The following is a 22,083-nucleotide window of genomic DNA, read 5'->3' on the forward strand; positions in this document are numbered from 1 at the left end:
TGAGCGGGGCGCCTTGTTTCCACCCGGCGCGCTTTTAAAGCCGGAGCCGCCGCGGGTCGGCGGGTGAGTTCCGGGCCGCGCTGCAGTCGGCGGCTGTGGGGCGCAGGTACCGGCGGCGCGGGGCGGGCTCCGGGGCCGGGGGAGAGGAGAAGGAGACGGCCTGGGCGCTCCGGCGGCGGGTTGGGGGTCGGTCTTCCACCCCTCCCCGGGGCTGCCGGGCGTTAGGAGCGAGGAAGCGGCCCCGGGGAGGCGGCTGCGCCTCTCGTCCGACGGCGGCCGGGCCCGTGCCCCGAGCGGCCGGCAGTGCCGGTCTCGGCTTCCACGTCGTACCTCTGTGGGCGTTTGCGGTCCCTTAGCGGGCCTGGGGCCTTGTGCGCGCCGACCCGAACGCTCTTCGGTTTAGTGCGTTCGGATAAATCGGTCGTGTGAAAATGAAAAAAAAAAACAACCACCCAAACTCTATGAGCTTCCTTCTTGGCTCAGTACGTTGTAAGTCATACTGTTAATAAATTCACAATCTAGTTGCAGTATGCTTCCAATGAGGGACGTTGTGGGTCCCCCCCCCCCCCCGTTTTTTTTTTGTTGGGGGGGAAAAAAAAACTCGGGGGGGGTGTTTTTTTAAAAACAGCAGTGGAATGGGAAGTCTTAAGGCGAGAGAGATGCTTTCCTTTTACAAAAATACTAACGCTTACAGGTGGTGTGTGTGATGGGTTGGATTTATGGTGACCAAATGTAATGGGACAGTTTCTTTCCAACATCGCGCAGGAAGCTTTTTTAACCTGGTGTGTGCAAGGTACCATCTTGCACTTACCTCTGAATCTCAGCCTAAATTTTTTTGTGTTAAAACAAAATAAAGTAACTTTGAAGGTCTATCCCAATCCACTTGTGTATCTTCTTTTATAGCTTTCAGCCAGAGGTCAGCTTCGTACTGTATTTGTTCTTTGAACATGATGCATTTTGGCTGGGGCCTGTTTTCAACCCTGCAATACAAACACTAACCACTTGTTGCAATTATTGAAGTGCAGTCCTTCAAAGTTGCTATTTATTTGATAAGAGGTTTCAATTTACGGCTAAAACCTTCAATTTACTGGTTTTGAATTGAATTGTTAGTTAAGTTTTCCTGAAACACTACTTAATTTTTTTTCCTTGACACTGTTTACGCTGTTTTAATAAATGAGGCTGTATTATTAAAAAGAACTTTTTCTTGCTCTCAGTTGCTGTCACTTACAGCTGTCATAAACTTCAGATAAAGACAAAATGTCCTCTAGAGGGAGATCTTGATGCTTTTATGTGCTAAAATGTTGGTCACCTTGTTCCAGTTAGGCGTCTTGATCACTTATCTTGGAAAGGATTTGTGATGATGAATGTGTATGTCTTAATAGGAACCTGTCTTCTGGATCTGTGTTTGTAAATTTCGTTACAGACTACAAACTGTAGCCTGTAATGTAACACTTCTGTAGGTTAAAGTAAACATGCTTGTTTTAATTCAAGTAGATCTACTTCTGAAGTTAAATGAGTAATCTTTACAAGTTCCAGAGTACTGCCCCTGCAGTACTATTTGTAGGACCTACATTTCTGGCATCAATTCTGCAAAGGCTTGGGTAGATACTGACTTTTGTACAGCTTTCTCATTTTAATCAAGATGCTTTTGAGGGTGGTTTATTCACTGACCTAAACCAAGAATTTCAGCAGCTGATCTGAAAGTGTTGTGGGTTAAATCACTTTAGCGTAATGAGTGCTAACAGCTGGACAAGGAAACAAAAAAAAAGTCCCATTTAATCAATCTTAGCAATTGAAGGGTAGCAGTACTTTTCTACTATAAACAGCAGAGGTTGAAAGATTATTTTTGCAGACACATCAAGTGTTTGAATGTAAACCCTATACTCCACATGCTCCATCCAAATTGTTGGAAGAAGCTTGGTGGGATTGTTATGGTGATGAGTTATTCAGCATGTTACATATGCAGTCTCAGTGTGAGATTTCTTTCTCAGAGACACTTCAAAAAAGTTTATTCCACAGCAAACAAGGCATCTGTGCTTTTATTTTTCTGTAAGTAAGTGTAAATAATGAATTCAGCATAGCTTCTGGCCTAAGTCTGTTCTGTAAAACTAAAGGCTGTGTGGAACTTGCTCTGTGGATATAGTTGGAAGATTTCCTTGTACTGCAAGACTGCTGAATGGGTCAAAAATGCATTTACTTTTTTAGTTGCCAGTTGAACCCCTTCATGCTTCTTTCAAGTCATCTGTACTGTTAAGAAATAGATACTGTTAGACTGACTCCAAAACAGTTGGTTTTGTATTCTTATAAATGTACATACCAAAACACTACATAATTAATTACCCTCGGCGGGGGGGGGAAGTGCTACTGCAAGTGAGGTTAAAGTAATTTGCAGTACTTATGTTGCAAGTTTGTTTTCCTTTTCATACTCATTTTCATTGTTTTCTGGTATGCAAATGCATCTCTGCAGTACATTAAAAATGTATGCGAAGTGCTTGGAGGCAAATGGTGTTGCGTAATTGAATGTACAGATGTCTTATAATAGAAGAATAAATTCCATTAATAAACAGGAATAAAAGTTACGGGTTTTTTTGTTAAGAATAGCATATTTATATCCTTAAGTTACTCAAATTGTAGACTCTGTAATAAATTGTGCTCTGAATAATCAATTCTTTATTCTAGATCATAATTTTGGAGGATTCCAGCACTGAGATTTCTGGAGTCTGCTGTGTCTAGCCTTAATGAGTTCCTCACTGGTTGCTTATGATGATTCAGACTCTGAGACAGAAACTGAAAAGGCTGAAGTCCCCAATACTTCTAGCAGACAAACAAACCGTCCAAGTTCATCTGTGAATCGTGTTCAGTACTCTGCACCTGGTAGTTTGGGTACAAAATCTACATATGAAATGCAGCCCACTGAGAACACTGACAGTTCTGGCACAAGCACTGTTTGTGAAGATCCCCCTGAGCACTATGCACAGAATAATAACACTGATTCGATATCTTCTCATTGTAGGAGAGCATACTCTGGCCATACTGCATTATGTATGTCCTACAAAAACTATGAACAGACATCAAGCTCTTCAACAAACTCTGGAAATGGCATTTCCCAGAAGAGAATACATAAAGACAGTGCTACTGCCATAAAAGGAATTAGACCATATATCCCTAAAAGATTGCGTCAAGAAAATTCCAGTATGCCTGAAAAAAAAGAATCTGATGAGAGAGATAGCTCAGATTGTGATGTTAAGCTGGGCATATCAGGAGAGCAGACTTCGAGAAAGATCTCTGAATTAATTAAGCCATATTTGGGATCCAAATATAAATTAACTGAAGTCCCCAAAAGCTTAATATTTTACATGTCTAAACACAGTGGCCCTGTTAATGAAATCCAGTGGTGTCCTGTACGAGAACAAAGTCACATGCTTCTCTCGGCTTCTATGGATAAAACAGTAAAGGTAATGTAAAACAAGATGCTTTGCAGACCAGTCGTCAAACTTAAAAATACTGTATTAAATAATGATCTTCTGGGAATAACATCCTTGCTTGTGTGTGTTTAACGGTTCCAGTGTATTCAGAATTCGAGGAGATGCTTTGCAGTACAAGACCCTATTATGAACTTGCAGCCTAAGCCTTCACTAGACTTATAGTCAGTTCTGTTATTTTGGAATTTTTTTTTTTTTTTATTAGACATTGCAGTGTTTTAGATCTTAAGAAGTTAGATTTCTAGTAGGTAATTTCTCGTAATCTGTATTAATGTTAGGTTTTCCTTATGGCCATTGTGATATTAAAAAGTAGGAAATAAGCACTATGGTCTGGGTACAGATTCTGCCTTAAGTCATTAAGCAACTGACTGCCAATACTGGAATAATATTTTGATGAACTTTACCTTTCTGACAGGCCTAAGTGACTACTGGTGGAGGAGGTATGTCAGGTCAGATGCATTTTTCATCTGAACTAATGTGGCAGGTCTTGTATCCCTGAAAGGTGTCCTGTCGTGATCTAAGGAGTCTTCCCACTTTAATTTGGTTTCAAGGGTTATTTGCTCAATATTTAAAGTGTATTTTCCTTCTAGCTTTAGTGAATTTGGCTTCAGTTCTTTGTTTATTTTAGTCAGTCCGATGAGTCATGCTTTTATTTTAACAATGGTTAATAAAAATATTTTATGTGTATGCTTTTCCAGATGTAGGGCTAATGCTCCCTGTGGGTTCAAATAATAGTCTTCCAAAGTGGATTTACACAGGAACATAGTTTTGATAAGAGAGCATAGAAAGTGTCCTTTTTGGTGGAAAGCATTCTTTATTGTATCTAACATGTATTTAACATAGTAGGTACAATTATTTTAAAACTTGTTCTAAAATTTAGGGCTTCTAAGTAAATCCTAGTAAGTAAAGAGGCAAGATACACCCTCTGTATCAACATACTTCTAAAACGAAAGGAGAGGAGGGAACTTTAAAAATGAATTTGTGTTTTGATTTCATGTAGGAAAAAATATTCTTAAATGCTCTTATTAAAATTAGGTGGTTTTTTTTTTTTAACTCTTGCTGTTTTAATTTGTAGTGGAGAACTGAGTTTCATTTAGTTTGGCTTTTGTATGGCTTTTCTTATCTTAGAATTTCTTTTTTTCTTTTCTTTCCTCTTTCCCCATTTTTGCCATGGGGTCCTGTGAAATATGTGCTGACTTTGTGTTTGAAGCAGTGATGTTCTTGAATCTTGGACAGAGCTTCTCCTTTTTTCTCTTTTATGTCTATTAAAGCACTGGTGCTCACGGAAGAGAAAACCTCAGATCTATAGCATAAATAAAATTTACTCCTCTCAATTGCTTATCTTTTATTCTCTTAAGTTATAATAACTTCACTGGTTCTGTAGTCAACATAACCTATCACACCATCAAAATCCGAATACTTTGAACTGTGAGCGATTCCTCCTTTATTTTCTTTCCCATGCTTTTTTTACATCTTTGTCTTAAAGATTAAATGGAGGAAAAAAGTACCTTGGTTTTTCTTTGCAAGTGTCCTTTAATATATTTAATAAGTTAAATCTTGGCTGCTACTTGAAGAACAGACTTAGAAGGAAAAGACTAAGATAAGCAAAAAGTGCTGGTGGATGTTTTTGGTAAGCAGCAATTTAAATTTGGATTGTACAAAACTATATGCACCTCTGACTTCAGTGTGTCTGAATTTGACTTTTTGTCTTAAACTGTCACACCATATGCTTAATGTTTGTTTACTATCCCAGAGCCTCATTTTACTGATAAGTGAAATTATGTATGTGTTAAATTTGGTAAAACAATCTAAAATCAAAGTTGTCATTGCAATGTAAAATTATTAAAAAGTGGAAATAATAGCCTGTCTGTTTTGTCTTCTAAGCAGAAAGGAAGATTACTTTCTTTTTCTAAGGTAGTGTTACCACCCCTGATTGGAAGCAGTCTTTAACAGTAATGCTGGTTTTTGAAGACATCTAATTGCTTTAGGTGCCCCAAACCATGGAAATTCATATAAATAGAGTATGTTAAAGTTGGCAACACTTCAGAGCGTGCAAGTCTATAACACTAATAAAGTAATAATGTGACTGTTACAAGGTGTATTAAAACACACTTCCGTATTTTGGAAGGTAGCCTGTAGAGAAATACCTATGAATGCTTCTTGCTGTTATTTCTTAATGAAATCGAAGACTAATGGTATGAACAGCAGCATCTTTAAAGTTTGCACCTTTACAGAAGTACCTTTCAGGCCAGTAGAGGGCACAGTTAGATTAAGTATTGATGTGATGTTATAAACTAATTTCACTAACTTTCTAGGGTCATGAGCCCATAAATCTCTAATGACTATCACAGCAGTAGTTTATCTTCTGGGGATTTTTTGGCTGTCTACCATTGCCTGAAGTTCTCCATTTTCTGGTAGAAGTATAAAACAACTGATTGAAAATGCAGATGCAGTTGTAGATGTACTATTTTTTTTCCGATCCTGTACCTTCACACAGCTTACCTTTTTTGTTGTTTTCTTCCAAAAACAGCTGCTTGGAATTGCTAGTTTAAATACGGGCAGTGGGAGTGTGTCCTCTCTCCCTTTAATGGGAATATGCAGACACTCAGGATATTTGCAGTATTTACTTTCAACATCCGATTCAGATAAAACTCAAAGCACAGTTAGAAGCCTAAAATCCCTGTATGATCAGAGAGAGTAGGCAATCCAGAGCTTCAAAACTCTGTAATTTCAGTTAGTCATTTGAATAACTGTGACTGAATATTTTTATGTGTAAATACCTTGGATTCAGTCCTTGCATTCAGCCTATGCATTAAGACATTTATCTTTTGAAGAGTTCAATATTAGGGGAGATTTCTCAGAGTAAGAGTTCTGTATACGCAGATTTAACTGATTGTGGTAGTTTGTTGTGCTTAAATCAAAAGATCTATAGTTGTATGCAATTTTTGTACCATTTAGCCAAATAGTTTTGCATCTTTTATCTGTTCTTATGTGCTTAAATATTTTTCTCTTAAATTTTTCATCAGAAACTAAGAATTTTCCTTTCTGGGAAACTTTTTGCATGGAGAAGGAAGAAATACTTGGTTTAGTTATCTTAATTTAGTGATCTTAATTTCTTTATTGCCATCTAAATTACTATGACCAAATCATCCATATCACACAGGGATATATCTAAAATGTATATATAGAACTGGTTATGTAGTTTCTTACTTTTTAAGTGTATGTATGTATCCTGTTTAAATCAGGGGAAAAGAACAGTCTTCCATTTATGTTCTCCCAGATTAACCAACGTGCACTTTACCATCTTCTTTATGAATCAGTGTAAGTCATACTAAAGTGTTTGCAATAAATGAGTTGATGTTTTCAGTTTGTGTTGACTGAAGAATAGCCTAGTGTCAGGAAAGATCATCTGAAGCAGTTTGTATAAATATCTTGCGTATTAAGGAAGGAATGCACTGTTTTAGAGGATATTATATTTTTCATTAAAAGTATTTGCTATTAATTTTTTGTGTATAGCTGCATTTAAAAAAAAAAAAACAAAAACAAACCCCAAACAGTTGTCAGGTGGTACAGTTGAAAAAAATCAGTTATCGGCTCAGGGGTGTAATTCTCTAGAGTAACACTTCTACCAGCAGAGGGGGCTCCTCAGCTTCTTTGAAAGGAATGGTAACTAAACTGTGGCTGCGAAGACTGGAAGACTGTAATGTTTGCCTCCATGTTGTACGTTGAAAGACCAAAATTAAAAATTTATGCATGTGTTGCAAAACGTATAAGAAAACTTCAGAGAGACCTGGAAGTAAGATAGAACTTCATATGGGAAGTGATACGTTTTGCAGATTAATTACCCGCAGTTCTTCAAGTCTGGAGCATTACTTGAAGAATATTTCGTGCTAAATTTTAAATTGTAAGGACCGGGTTGGGGGGGGGCGGGCTTAGATTTAGGCTTTGGCAAGTTTTTTGCCCTCTATTTTCTTAGAATTTTGAGCTTCCCCTTTGGAAGGGGAAACTGATAGTACTTCCAGCCTAGGTGGCTGGAAAAAGGAGCAGGAAACCTGATTCAAGTTAGGGAAAGTACTAGTGGGAGCTCTTACTGTGGCAGTACTCTTCTTCACTACACATTCTACCTGTATTATCAGTGGCTTGTGTTTCTAGTTTAAGTATGTATTTTAAGGATTGTGAAACATGATTGAATTGATTAAATTTGTTATCTTTGGATACACTTCTTCTCTACCTTCTCTTTGAATAGCTGCTGTAAATGAAATTTAGGCTACTACTGCCATTTTGGTTTTGCCTACTTAAACACTGAAATAGTGTTTGTGATTTTTAATATCTTGTCTAGTGTTTTTTGCAACATTTTTTGCAACATTTTGAGACTCAACACTGTTATTAAAGGTGCTTACTTTCCATAGTATGGATATTCAACACTTCCTGAACATCAGACCTTGTTTAGGTATTTCTGGTTTAGAACCTCAAATACAGAATCCAAAATCACAGGTTACCATTGCATACAGCTGTTTGCCTTAGGTAGCAGGGTAGAAAAAATTTCTTGAAAGACATGTTTACCAACTGCAGAAACCACTATACTGCATTCACTTTGTTAGTCTCTTTTGTTTGGAGGACCTTTTAATTACATAGATCCAGAGATGTAAACATTTTCACTAGTTACTGATGCTGGACTTAGCTTTTTAACAATTGTTCATAACTTCAAGCCTCCCACACCATTATTCTGTATTTCCTATTTGTCTTAAAATTAACTCAAGGTAAAGTCTTTATATAATCATCTGTAAACTTTTAATTCTCTGTTCCTGGTTTTCTATTTAGAGCATCACAGCAGGTATTCCATTTGTTGCAAAGTATTTCTTCATTTTCAGTACTTTCACCCTCCATTGATGGAACAGGATCAAGGAAAGAAAGTACTGTGATTCTTCGGTATGCAAGATGTATATTTATAGCACTTTGATGGGATGACTTGTAACATGTTGTTGGAAGTTTTTCTTATGCATTTTGTTCTCTACTTGCCTAGTTGAACTGTATATCCATGTAGTCACAGCTGGATCTACACGAGGAAAGTAAAAGTTTTTAAATTTAGTTTAATAATGTCAGCCCATTGAACAGAGACGTTGCCTGCTTCTCATGATTAAGAACACAAAAACAACCTTACTTGTTCAGACCAAGGCTCTGTCTAGCCCAGTGGTCAGTCTCTAGTAGGGTTCGTAAGTAAATGCCTAGAGAAAAAGAATAAGTCAGATTTTTATGGTGCATTTAAGACCTCTTCTGGTCTCTGCTTGTTTTCAAGTCAGGGGATTTCTGAGCTCCAAAGTAGTTCATCTTTGTAACTTGCTACCTCAAGAGATCTCCTCCAGATACTTCTCTAGTCTTAGGAGATTCTCTTGTGATCATTAGATCTAGAGTCGTATATTACTCATACTGGTCAAATGTAATGTACGGATTTTGCTTCCTGGAGAGTATCAAGTACTACAAGAAATACTATTTTTGTTCATATTTTCAAAACCTTTAATTCTTTTGTAGTTGTGTGTTAGGAGAAAGCTAGCATAGTAGTATATTCCAGGAATTTGTTATTCTTGATCCTGTTGTATTGGACTGAAAGTGCTGGAACATTATAGCCTCCATTCATCCATATAATGTGTGTAGCACTGATGGTAGCAATACAGATGTCCTAGATACTGCCGTTACCCTGCCTCAGAGTAATAAACTCTAACGTTCCCGTTTTCAACCATTCTGCACACAATTCACTTGAACTAGGCAGTGTTTCTTGTTCTGTCACATGCATGCCTGTTTATGAAGGAATGAATTTAAGCTGCCAGCATATTTCCTATAAACTCACACGTAGCTGTCAGATGGCTATAGTCCTGTCACTGCTGAGCTAGATTCAAACTGTTCACTAAGCAGTATTGGGTATCGTGCTGCTAGGACCCCAAGTATTGCAATTCTTAGATTCATTTTAAAAATCTAATTGTGGCAATGCTCCTTTAACTGTAGCTGATGCGCAAGATGAAAATTTGGGTAATTGTCCTATTTAAAACATATATTCCACTTTAACTGAAATGTTTTAAAAAAGATATCTCTGATGTTTGTACACTTTTAATACTGTGTTTTAAAATTAATAAGAAGTTCTCCCCATTATCTTGGAAGTGGCAAGGAAACGCTCATATTCTGGAGATTGTGTGCTGCTTACCTAACTGTGTGAAAACATTGTCATTTTCTTGTTGAAGAGGCTATTGTTGAAGAGGCTACTAAATAGGCTATTCTGAAATACTGAAGCTGACTTTTCTTTGTGATGCCTTGTTCTGACCTTCTTCCTTTATCTGTTTAGAACTATGTATATTTTTTCCAAGGACTTTAAGCTTGCTGATTATTAAGATGGAAGTACACTTATTTGACAGATATATGCATAGTAATGCCACTTTCCTGAGTGCTAAAAGGGCTTCTTTGTATACCTTGATCTTTTTCTAACAAAATTATTTCATAGACTTCAATGAGAAGTATTCTCCATAATGCTTATTTTGTAAGAAAAGGAACATCATGCAGGAAGGAATGTGCTTGACCATCAGTGAAAGCTTCTGACTGTGCTTATGCCTAGATGATAATACAGGTCAGGATCTAATAGCTCTCTCTCACACAATTGTTCTGCAAAAGCCGTTAACACAAGTTAGCAAAGAATGGTTCATGAATGCAGTCGATTTTGGTCTCTTCATCCCAAAGGTATGTGTGGGTAAGGGTTGTTCCACATTTGGTATGTTAATACCTAGCACTGTTACATAGAGATGTATTTTTTTAATTATTTTCTTGTTTCCAGCAATGCCGTTGTCAAGGAAACAGAAATCCTTGTAATGCCTTTGTTCACATTCTTCAAATCCACAGCTGGAGATGACTTGTATAGTTTTTATTATGTTCTTAGTAGTTGACACACTCTTGTGCCTCAAAGGGTTTTTTCAAAGAAGTATGTTTCTTTGAGTATAAATAGCACCATCCTGATGTCTACGCTGTTTGATAGGCCATTGTTTTCTTTGCTTCCTCACAAGAACTATATTCAGTGCTGCTTTGGATTAGAATTTATCTTGACACTTGTGTGAAAACTGACATTTAAAGAAAAGGGGGCAAAAATGCAGTGAACCTCTTGGCTTCTGGGTTTGGTTTTCAGCTCTGTAGGGGCATTAGTTTTTTTTTACACTTGGAAATGTCTCCTGAATTAGGATCTCCTTAAATAATACTAGAGTAGTACCCCATGTGGTCTTGCAAAGCATTTTTGACTGCGTTATGGCCATGTTAGAGGATGTGGCAATGGGGGAGAAGAGCGGGAGAAGATGGGTATTTCGTGCATGGCACAGCTAATATGCCTGTGTTTTCCCCCAGAATGGGCAATTAGTTAAAGAAAAATTCAGAAAATAAAGTTCTTCCAAGAGCAGTAGCATTAATGCAGCCTGGCTGGGTCCTGAGACTGGCTGGCTGTAGATCCTTTTCAACTTCTCTTTCCTTTGGGGCTTCTGCAGTGTCTTTCCCTTTTATCCAGCTGATTGAGTCTTGAGGGGAAAATACTGAGACCTCTGTGAAATGTGGTTGATTTTGACCAATAGGTGCGAAGTGGCCACAGGCGAGATGCATGGGGGACATGGCTGTTGTGGTAGTGTTATTTCACAAACCTTTCTGCAGAAATCCAAAAGGATGGATAGTGACTTTTGGATGTCCTTAACAATGACATAGAAGAAAGGATTCTGTTTTTTCATGTTACCTAAAAAAAAGTTTTGATTACTTGTGTCATTACTTAGAGAAATATCAAGAATATTAAGTGTTTATCTGACTTTTTTCATAAAAACCCATCTGTCCTGAATGGCTCAGTTCTGCACTTCCTTTATACTGAGAACTCTTCCAGCTCTTTACTAAGTGCCTCTGAAGTAGCCTGTAGTAGAGAAATAAGCAACCTTGTCCTCCTGCAAGCACAGCCAGCCTACTAGGGAAGAAAAAGTCAGGGCTAGGGATGTCAATGAAGTAGTGTCTCTAATGAAGCTTAACTGATAATATCATAAATTAAGCCCTCCAATTATGAGTAGGATCTGTGTGGGCAGCTGCTGTGCAGTCTAATGTCAGAATGTCACCTGAGGTGGGAGAAATGTATGGTGGTGTCATCCCCCTTCTGGATGCTTCAGTAAGATTGCTGGTAAAAAAGTCAAGATTTTGGTGCTTGAAAAAAATTGAGCTAGAGTAGTTTTAAGTTCTTAAATGACTGTAATACATTATGGGAGTATCTCAATTTTTTTTAACAGTTGAGAAATTCTGAATATTTTTGCTGTTTAAAAATATAAATAACACCAGTCTAACTTTGCTTCTTTTCTAGAAGTCTAGCTTTATAGATGCATCTTGCATACTGCTATATATTTTTAAAAAAAATAAATCTGCTAAGAAAGCTACAAGGCATCGATTGTGAATTCGATTCTTTACCTCTCTTGGTCTGATGGTGTTGTCAAGGAAACAAATTTTTGAGAAACTTTGCTCTACTTTTTCAGGTTCTATAGAGAGGTTACTTGTGTAGGATTTATCCAGCATCAGGAGTAGAAACAATTTTCCTGAAGTTTCTATTCTTTTCAGTATGTTCATGTCCTTGCTTTTTTTAAGCAGATTTTATTTTTAACATGTGTGAAATAGCTGCATCTTTAAGGTCATAATATCAGTGAATGTACCAAAGATTGTTGACACTTGATCTTTAGATAAGTCTGATAGAAAGAACTTTAATGACATTTTGCTATATATTTATGCTATAAAGACAACTGTTAGTTACAGATTCCTTTTAAATTAAAGAGCAAGGAAACATGAAAAAAACTCTTGTTCTTTAGAGAAGTTGCTTCGCTGCTGTGGAACTAATGACTTACTCTCCTTTATCATACATATCATGTTTCATTGCAGTAATCGTCCCTCTTCAAAGAAAAAGTATTTTGTGGCTAGTCTGGAACTGTGTTTGATTTGTCTTCCAGTATGTACCTGCTGGCTGACTGGCTGGTTAGGATATTAAGACTGAGCTTTACCTTCAATGAGCTTGTGGAGGCTTTTTATTTATTATTTATTTAATTTAAATTAAACGTGCTGATTTTCTTCTAGGGCACATCTAAAAAACTTCAACCTTTCTCATATGTTTCGGGTGGTTAATGGATTAAAGATATTGTGCATGACAGATAGTAAAGACTGCATGTGCTTGTATGTTGTGCATGTGCCAGCTGTGTAACACCTTGCTTTCTGAAGTCAGATTTTGGAATTTGTCCTGTTCTCTAGTCTTCTTGTCTTTTTCCAGATTGTACTTTACTCATTAAAAGAAGTTTTCTCATTCTGAACATTGTGACTAGTGGCTGGAATTGTATATTATTATATAATGAGGAAGAGACACAGCTGGTTCTCTATGGAAAGGACGGCTGTTAGGGATGCAGGTGGTTAGGGATGACATAGTCGTTACAAACATGTTAAAGCTCGGCAAATATGTTAAAGCTAGCACTATGTTAACAATGCAAAAGAAATGAAAATTAATTAGATAGTTCAATCTTACTTTGCTTGCTAGTATTGAAATAGCACTAGTTATGAATGTCCTCATTACCAGCAAAACACATAGCTGCTTGACATAATAGTTTATTTTCATAATTAAATACTTAGTTCTGCTCATCTTTAAGACTGGGTTATATCACTGACATCAGTGGGTTTAAGATTGCATCTATATTTTCCATAGCCTAGAGTTTTTCATCTTTTGGGGTTATTTTGCAGTTATGAACATTCTCAATAGCCTTGGGAATAATAAACAATTTATTTTTTAGTTGAAAGAATGAAGAGTTGTAAAGAAAATGTTACTCAGCCAGGCTTACTGATAAATAAATGCAAGATTCATTAAAGCTCAGCTTTTCAGATAGCTGTTCTGAATCACTAACTGTATACTGCCCCTTAAGTTAGATATTATTTCAAATCAGTGTGGGCAATAAGGCTGCAATAACTACTTCTTAAAATAAGAAAGCCACCTGGTCATGTTGGGAATGGGACAGAATTTGCTCATAAATTTGGATTAGGTTATTTCTTACAGATAGAAATTTGTCCTGAAGTCCAACTGTTTACCATTATTTTTAGAACTGTGATGGCAATGTGTTACTCTGTGCTATTGCACAAATACTGCCAGTCATGCACCTGCTTGCAGTGTATCTGGCTGCGTTGTGTTGTAGAACAGCTGCCACTCATCTGATGGTGGGGTCGGCGGAGCTTGTCCATAGCTGTTGTCCCTCCTGTGTCAAGTTCTCCCAGTGGATAATGTGCAAGAATGGGACAGCTTAAATTGCTCCTCTTAATTTCTTGTGTTTGTACTTATTTGTTTTATTGACTGTATTAATAGAAGAGATGGTTATCTGATTTTATATATGTACATATATCAACATAAAGCTGTAAAGCACGAATGGCCTTAGCTGATTCACGATTTTATGTTAAAAAAGTATTGTAATATTGAAGTACAGTACAAATAGATATGTTTTGAATTTTGATAGCCACTGTTTAACTGAAGCTTAAGGGAAAAAACCCCAAACATGTTAAAAGATTTGGTCAGTGTTTGTTTTCTCCCTCCTGCTTTCAGAAATAAGTCATAGGTCAACAGCAAATAGATAGACAGTGTTTCAGAAGCTGGGGAGTACAGTTGCTAAGACTGTACTTATGTTCTGAATAGAACAGTGTTTCTTACTGTAGTAGTGGATGTTCAAAATCTGTAGGATGCAAATATCTGTGGGATATGTTTTCGTGAACATATCTATCCAGTCCTCAGTTACCTGTAGGAATTGAGGACAATTAAGACAATTTGCCTTCGAAGTGCTATAAGTCTGAAATTGAGGTGTTTAACACTTATGAGGAATCCCCACTTTTAATAGAGCATAAATAACACTTACAAGGAATACCCACTTTTAATAGAGCATAAATGTACGTGACTTGGAGAAATTATTGTTGCAAATGAGTATGATACATGTAGGTGAAGGGAAAATCAGATTATTCGATAAATGGCTGTAGAAATTTAGCTAATTATCTACTGGGGATTTGTAATACATTTAAAGTTCTTCTCCTTTGCCTGCTGGTAAAATATTGATTGCTTAACTGTTTTTTGGGCACAAATAGTAACTACTAGTAACCACTAATGTGATTGTGCTTTTAGGTGTTCTGAACACATTTGTATCATTCTTAACACACTACTGTTACACTGTGAATTTGATGAGAAACTGCCAAATTTATGTCATGTTATTCTTCTCCCATATAGGTTCAGCAATAGAAAATTTAGTGGTTTTAAAGTAATTCTGTCATTATATGTTGGTTTCTCTTGAATTACTTGAATATGTGCATCAAACTTCTCTGTTTTAACCATGTCATCCCAAATATGCCTAATACAGTGTATGAAGTAGATAATTTATCTGAAGTAAATTTTTGTGTATTCTTTTTCTTAAGCCAAAATTTTAGTATATGTAGTATACAACTGGGGTGGGGATTTAAGTATCTTTGCCATATTTGGCTTCACCTTCTGCTAAAGTAATTCTGGTTTTTCATATTGCACAACAAACCATAGCTTAAATCACTAACTGATTTATAATTATATCGTAACTTCTTTCCATTTCTTCATTTTCCAGGAGCTTACCATTTGAGGTACATCCACAGCCATATTAGCTGTATTACAATGATTCGTCACAAAACACTTAAAGGTTAACTGCAAAATAGCTGGGAATTCTTCCCTTTATTTTGGTGTGTGTGGGAAGTTACTTCTCCTCCACTGTCTGCCCAGCATGAATGTACAATTGTTATTTTGTAGGTTCAGAAAAACTAGTCATGCTCGTAACTTTTAGCTGGCTGAAAATGTGATCTGTGTGAGCATCTTCCTTAGAGTCAATGGAGAATTTGTGATTTGCTTCAGGTGTGATTATCTCAGAATCCTTCTACAAAATAAAGAACATACTACACTGAAAGATGGCAAATGATGGCAGAAACACTTTGCTGTTGGAAGAATAGAGTTACTGGTTAGCAATGGTTTTAAGTATCCTTTACTATATATATACACACTTACTTACAAATTGCCTTTTTTGTGAGCTTTACTTGTAATGTAAGGGTTGCCTGTCTTCAGAGTGAAAAATATTTTTTTTTTATTTAGAGGTGGTTCTCTTATTTTTTTTTCTTTCTTTTTTTTCCCTTTTTTTCTTCCTTTGGCAGCTTGCCTTATTATTCAGTGTTTGGAAAGCATACCTCTTTTGCAAATAGTGGGAATTAGCTAAAAAAAGATTGATTGGTACAGATGACTAAAATATCAGATGAAGTCTCTGATAGTATGAATCTTACTGTTTGGTCTGCTTTGCCTCAACTATTCTTGTAACTCTTATTTGATATTTTGGCTGAGAGTTTCTGATGTTTCATTTGGATTGCCTAATACATAGGGTGTTAAATAGTAGGTTCCTTTAGTACAAATTTCTGCAGTAATTCAGAGAATACTTTGGATTTTAAAATGTTTCGAGAAAGTAGCATGCATAATCTACATATTGGGTTATGATGTATATGGTCTAATACCATCTATCTCTGTAGAGCAGATGAATTCAGTTGAAAAACATGTTTTAAATTGTTGCTTTCCTCTTAATTTGCTGTAAATTCAGTGGTGAGCATCAGAAACATACACATTTATTCCTCTGAAGTGTCAAAAGGCATTATTTTGTCATACTTCCACAGAAATAGCAGAACAGTACTAACAACATAGTTTTGCTTCTTATTTATTCCTTCTATTCCCTAGTTGTTCTGTTCTAAAAGGGGGGAGGTAAAATCTGTAGTAGCTTTGAGGGCACATGGACCATAGCAGTTGGCCTTCAATTAATGCCTGTTTGGCAACATGGCTTGCTTTAGGGTTAACCTTTTACATTCGGTAATGTTAGTGTAATGTAACTGCCCGTTTTATTCTGCTGGCCATTTAATACGGGAACAGAAGTAGTTCTCATGAAACTTTCCAAAAGTGACCATTACTGAATTTTGACTGTAAGAAAGCGTTTCAACAGTATTTTTGGTGTTCTTACACAGAATAAAGAGAGGGACAAGAAAGATCTATATACTAAGTTTTACTCCTCCAGTGTATTTCTTTTTTTGGATAAGCCTGAGTAGGTTGTGTTTTTCTGAAACATGCCTTGAGCACTTGTTGGAGAACTACAGTTGTGATTTTATTGACTAGTTTGGTTGAAGATCACTTTTATATGAACTTGTGTCTTTCATAGGAGTGCAGGAACATGGTCTTAATTCTCACTGTTGTTCATCTCCAGAGTTTTTAAACATTTTTTTTCTTGCTTTCTCAGTCCATTTAGAGCTTAAGAAAACAGATATTGGGGAAGGTGGGTAACATGTAGATCTCTCGAGGAAGTTCTTCCCAAATCTGGAATTGGGAGTCGTAGATGTATGCGCTGTTTGGGGTCAGGTATTGTCCTTTCACTGATGAGAAAAGGATCAATGCTTTCTTGGAGGATGACATCCTCCCAAGCAAAGTCCAGCTAGGTGCTGTTATAAGCAGGGTACAGACTTGGGGGTTAATGACCTGCAGCATGGAGTGTCTCATACCCTTCTCTGTTCTCTGGGCGGTAGGTGTTGCCAGTGCTTGCAACGCACCTTTGAAGCAGAACACTAAATGTGCACTTAGGCAGTTAGGCAGCAGCAGGAACTGTCTTTTAGACAAGGTCAGGAGTTTCTTGGCACTATGCAATTTCAGAACATTTGATTTTCCTTTTTTTAGAAATATTTCACCTTGTTTTTCTCTCCAACCATAATTCTTGACAAAATTTTCATCAGGAGAGACTTTTCAGGTATAGAATAAAACTGCTAGTCAAACTGGGTAGAGAGATACAGACCAGTAGGACATCCTTATAGCATATAATTATTCACATTGTTATTTTGACTGATTAAAAGTCCTCTGTGTCAAATAATTGGAAAGCAATGGAGTAAACTTAATCTGTTGTACTTTAGAATGCTGCCTAAATGTTTCTTCTCCATCTTGGAGCACATTATTCATTAATCTCTTTTCTAGTGGAAGGAAGCTTTCTTTACTCTTAAAAGAATAAAGCATAAAATACCAAGGCATGACTGTTTTGACACCCTGTTCTTGGGATCAGTTTTTTCCTATTTTCAGGGTTTATTTCTGCAAGTCTTGATCAAGACCAGGATCAGTGTTGATGATCAAAACCTCCTTCCTTCTCTGAAGTCAGTAGTGGTTATAACTTTCCCCCAACAGAATCATGTCAACACATTTTCCGATTTTTCACATTTTTACATGATACATTGTATTTTCAGCCCTGTAATTTGGTTGAATTTTTCTTTTTGTAATGAACTTGACTTAGCTGTAAACAAGATGGAAGAAAGTATACAACCTAATGTGGATAGTATCCTTAGTATGCACAGTAGTGGTACCCGTGGCTTGATGATGAATACTTTCAAACAAAATCCCTCATGTTGGTCTTGTGATCTTGAGTTCAGTTAAGGAAGCTCAGTCATTTTTGTTTTTTGTTTACATCTGATGGTGTGAGGAATTTATTTTTAACTGTCTCTTCTGAGAAAACAATCAGAATTAGTGGTTTTTTTTCTCAGCTTTTGCCTGAAGGAGAGTTTCTTAACAAAAGCCGTGTACTTGCATTTGAACTCATATCCCTATATTAGCCGGTAAGCAAAGGTACCCAATTTTCCTGAGCAACAAAATACTTGATTACAGGTCTAATGATAGTTTAAGAGGTGTTTTCAGATGTGCTGAAATCAAGGACTTGAAGCAGATGAACTTAATTATCTTTGTGAATATTCACAATCACATTATGTGCTTTAAATGTCACATTTGGAAGTAGTGCCTCATTGCTAGTTAATTAACAATAATTACTCAAGGTAGTACTTATGTTCCTGGAATTTCTTACCCACTGTGAAAAATGTACTTTGCTTCTAAAGGTTTAGCAGTATAAAAACCAGATTTTACTTAACTCATTCTTAAAGTGTTACTGTTGCTTAGACCCTCTGTACATTTTATCTCTACCTGTGCTGCATGGAGAATCAGTTACTCCATTCCATTTGCTCTGCTATATCTGGGCAGTGTTTTTAACATCTGAACCATGCTGTATATGATATTTTTTTTTCTTTCTAAAGAAAGCAAGCAGTTGATTTTTATTTTTTTTTAAAGCAGAATACGAAGAGACAAGCAGTAGCAAATGAGGCTGGCAGTCTAGATCTATCATGAGGTGTTACGAAGGTGTGTTGACATCTTCAGCTAAAGAAATATGGCTTATGATAATACCAGAAGGGTTTTTTCTGTCATAGCACCTATGCTCAGTATGTTTTTCTCTCTGTAAGGATGGTTTTTCTTGGCAAAGAGCATTATACAACCTAAGATAGCTTACAGTGCAACCAAAAAAACCTCATATATCCTAGAAAATCCTCCCTATGTTCTAGTTTCCAGCTTCTGTCTTCCATCTTTCTTCTCTGCCTTTCATGTAGAAACTTAATTGAAATGTCAAAGGATTCTTTTCAAGTTTTTTCCCTTAAAAAATAAATCTTTCTTCAACAATGATAGTCTCCTTGTTTGCAGCAGCACACTTTACATGTGCTTGTGTGTGTATGTATATTAAAATACATATATTTATATAGAGAGAGCTTTTATATATAAAGAGCTTTAAATTAACAGAAAACCTCTATTGTCAATTACTCATACTTAAAAAATGGATACTCTCTTTGCCTGCACACTTCATTCACCTGTGTGAATGAGGTGTCCACTGAAATCCTGGTAATAGTATATAACTTATATTTCATAATAATCTTTTTCTGTGACGTATAAATGCTTTACAACAAAGTTTTTGTGACAGCACTTACAACATGCTAAACATGTTTGAATTCTCAGACATCAATTTAAAGCTAATTCAGAGAACAGCAAGAAAAGCTACTAAATTTTAGAAACAGTCATGAAGATTAATTAAACTAATGATCTGTGCTTTGTGCAGTGGGAATGGAGATAACTGCAGGTACATGAAGGCATAACCAAGCAAGTGATGAATACTGTTTGGAGTGGTAAAAGTATTTTAGTGATGGCAACATAAATGGGGAAGAAGCTGAGTGATAGGAAGCTGAAATAATAACATGAATCTGACTGTGGAAGGGTCTTCAAAGTGTTATGTGAAAATCACATTGGAGGTGGTAAGCACTTCATTGAGGAAACTTCCCAATAATAATTTTTCAGTTGTAGAATGACTTGGAGAAAACAAGCTTTTCACAACTAACAGGTTTTGATTTTAAGTATTTGGAGAAGATCATAGACTCATTCTAACTGAATGGTAATGTTCTGAATGTCAAAAAACTTTCACCCATATGTCTGCTATGTCAAATGGGTTGAAAAAAAATAACACTTACTGCTTTATTTTTTTTCTGCCATTACACATGAAGGACTCTTTTCTTTGTAAGGACTGATGAGAAATCTGCTTTTGGGTATCTTGGTATAGAGCCTGGTTTATCAAAAAACTTGATATGCAACTGTTGACATTATGATTGTTTATTTTAGAAATTGTTCAGTTTTATGTGCTTATATGGGAATTAAATACTCCTGAAAAATATGTTCAAAACTGGTCACTAATCTCCTTAAATTTTTGCTGATATACAGAAGCCTGTAACGCTACTAGAATTTTCAAGTAACCCAAACCCAAAATATTTACATTAACTTTTAATTTTTAAATTATTCATTCTGTAGTTCTATAGTGATAGTGAAGTAAATGCAATGAAGTACTTCTAGTAGTGAAGTAACACTTTCTCTAGGCATGTCATACTGCAGTGAGAAATGCTGAACCATTCTACCTGATCTGTGGTTGTATTGCTTAAATGTTTATGTTGTGGTAGTGACAGGGAGTCGAGCACTCTGGGACCTATGGTGGAAGTTACTTTGGGTTTATGTGCATGTTTCAGTGCTGTACTGCATAGAGCAGTCAAGCCAGCTTGGGTGCTAGAAGCTGCAGAGGGGGGGTTGGTGTGATGCCCTCCCGAGCTAGGTAGGTGTTCCTCTGGGATAGTTTAACAGTGGGATGTCTCATGGTGCCACTGCACTGATGTGGTGATCGAGTAGGTTTGCACTATGTGAATGGAACCAGAGGCATCCCCTCATGATAGAATAGAATAATTATGCATTAATGCTTGCTAAAATGAAATGTTTTCATCAAACTTTAGGAAAAAAGTGTGTGGGAGGGGCAGTGGTGTGTAATTTTACAAATATCTAAATATTACATTTGCTTATATAGTTAAAAATAATTAATTGGGTCCTATGTAAGTGCCAGGCAATGTTTGTAAGGGTCAGTATGTTCACATCTGCTCCTTGATAATTCTACATTGTCATTGATTCATGGTTTCATGTCAATATCCAAATAGGAGAAAGCTAGTTTTTAACCTGGTTCTAGATTTTTAGCATGGAGTATTATTATTTTCATTTCCAGCTTCAAAGCTATGCTTTTATAACAGTTGTAACATGAAAGTTAGTAAGACTGTCTCCCTAATATGACAAAACCACAATAATTATGCAAGCTTTTTACTTAATTTCTAAACTATTACTATAGAGTAATATAGTAGATACTTTTTAACTTGTGCAATTCTGAATATTTATAGATGCTTTCAGCCACACTACTCACTTGAGCTGTACTACTAGTTTAAATTAAAAAAAATTAGTTACTGCTGGCAAATAGCTTTGAAACATTTGAACTTCAGTAATAATAATCCCTCTTTAAGGCACAACTTATTGTATCTTAAATTGCTGTCATTTTTCTCACCATGTGATAGCCAGATAAAGTAAATACACAATTTTTAGATGCTTATCAGCTTTAAGAAAGAAAAAGTTTTTTAAAAATGAATATTGAGGCTCTGTTTAATGTTGTTGAATCTATTATTAAAGTAAACAGCCCTCTGATATATTAATAAAGAAAAGGCTATTTACCAAAGGAGTATGTTAAAGAAATAGCTAGCTGTTCTTTCAAGGTTATTTTTCAAATCTTAAAATTTGATGCAAACTGTTCTGCTTTGTATTGATGAAAAATATAATCAAAGATCTGTTGTTCAACTTCAGGTTAGCTATATGATTGTACTACATTACAGGAAAGTAAACAAACATAGAAAACCCTCTCTGCTGACTAGATGTACGTTAGGTTTGCAAATTACCTACCAACACCCTTTGGGATAAAGGCCTTCATGAAATCATTGTCAGTAACTTACTGTTGGGTTGACTTATGTTATAGGTTGTTCTTCAAGATTTCGCAGGAGAGAGATTAAATGTTATAAAGCACAAAGTACAGAAGCTCCATAGGGCAATCTAAATGATGTTATAGGAACTGAACTATATTACAAAGAGGAATATTAAACATATTTGTAATCTTCTGTTGTCATATGAGTGCCAGGCCCCTTTCTATCTAATGGATTGCATAGATATGCAAAGGAGAAATAATAAAAGCTAATCAGTTTTGTTTTATGTAAAGCTGTTAATATGTAGATACTTGAGTTCCCTCAAAAAAAAATAAAATCTGAGTATTCTAATGAGGCATGTTGACGTTGTGTAAATTGCTTGGAGAAGAGG

The 22,083-nt window shown here is 36.2% G+C and overlaps 1 protein-coding gene across 1 annotated transcript in view; it reads left to right on the top strand.

The window, feature by feature from the left end:
- The first annotated feature begins 47 nt into the window (after positions 1 to 47).
- WDR25 (WD repeat domain 25) overlaps positions 48 to 22,083 on the top strand; it is a 68,367-nt gene continuing 46,331 nt past the window's right edge. Inside the window, exons 1-2 of the mRNA XM_010583946.1 lie at positions 48 to 106; positions 2,680 to 3,455. Of these exons, the coding sequence (XP_010582248.1) occupies positions 2,739 to 3,455 (717 nt within the window). The 5' untranslated portion in view covers positions 48 to 106; positions 2,680 to 2,738. The remainder of the gene's footprint in view (positions 107 to 2,679; positions 3,456 to 22,083) is intronic.

Source organism: Haliaeetus leucocephalus, unplaced genomic scaffold (genome assembly GCF_000737465.1).
Source record: "Haliaeetus leucocephalus isolate CR32 unplaced genomic scaffold, Haliaeetus_leucocephalus-4.0 Scaffold932, whole genome shotgun sequence".
Classification (NCBI taxonomy): Eukaryota; Metazoa; Chordata; class Aves; order Accipitriformes; family Accipitridae; genus Haliaeetus; species Haliaeetus leucocephalus.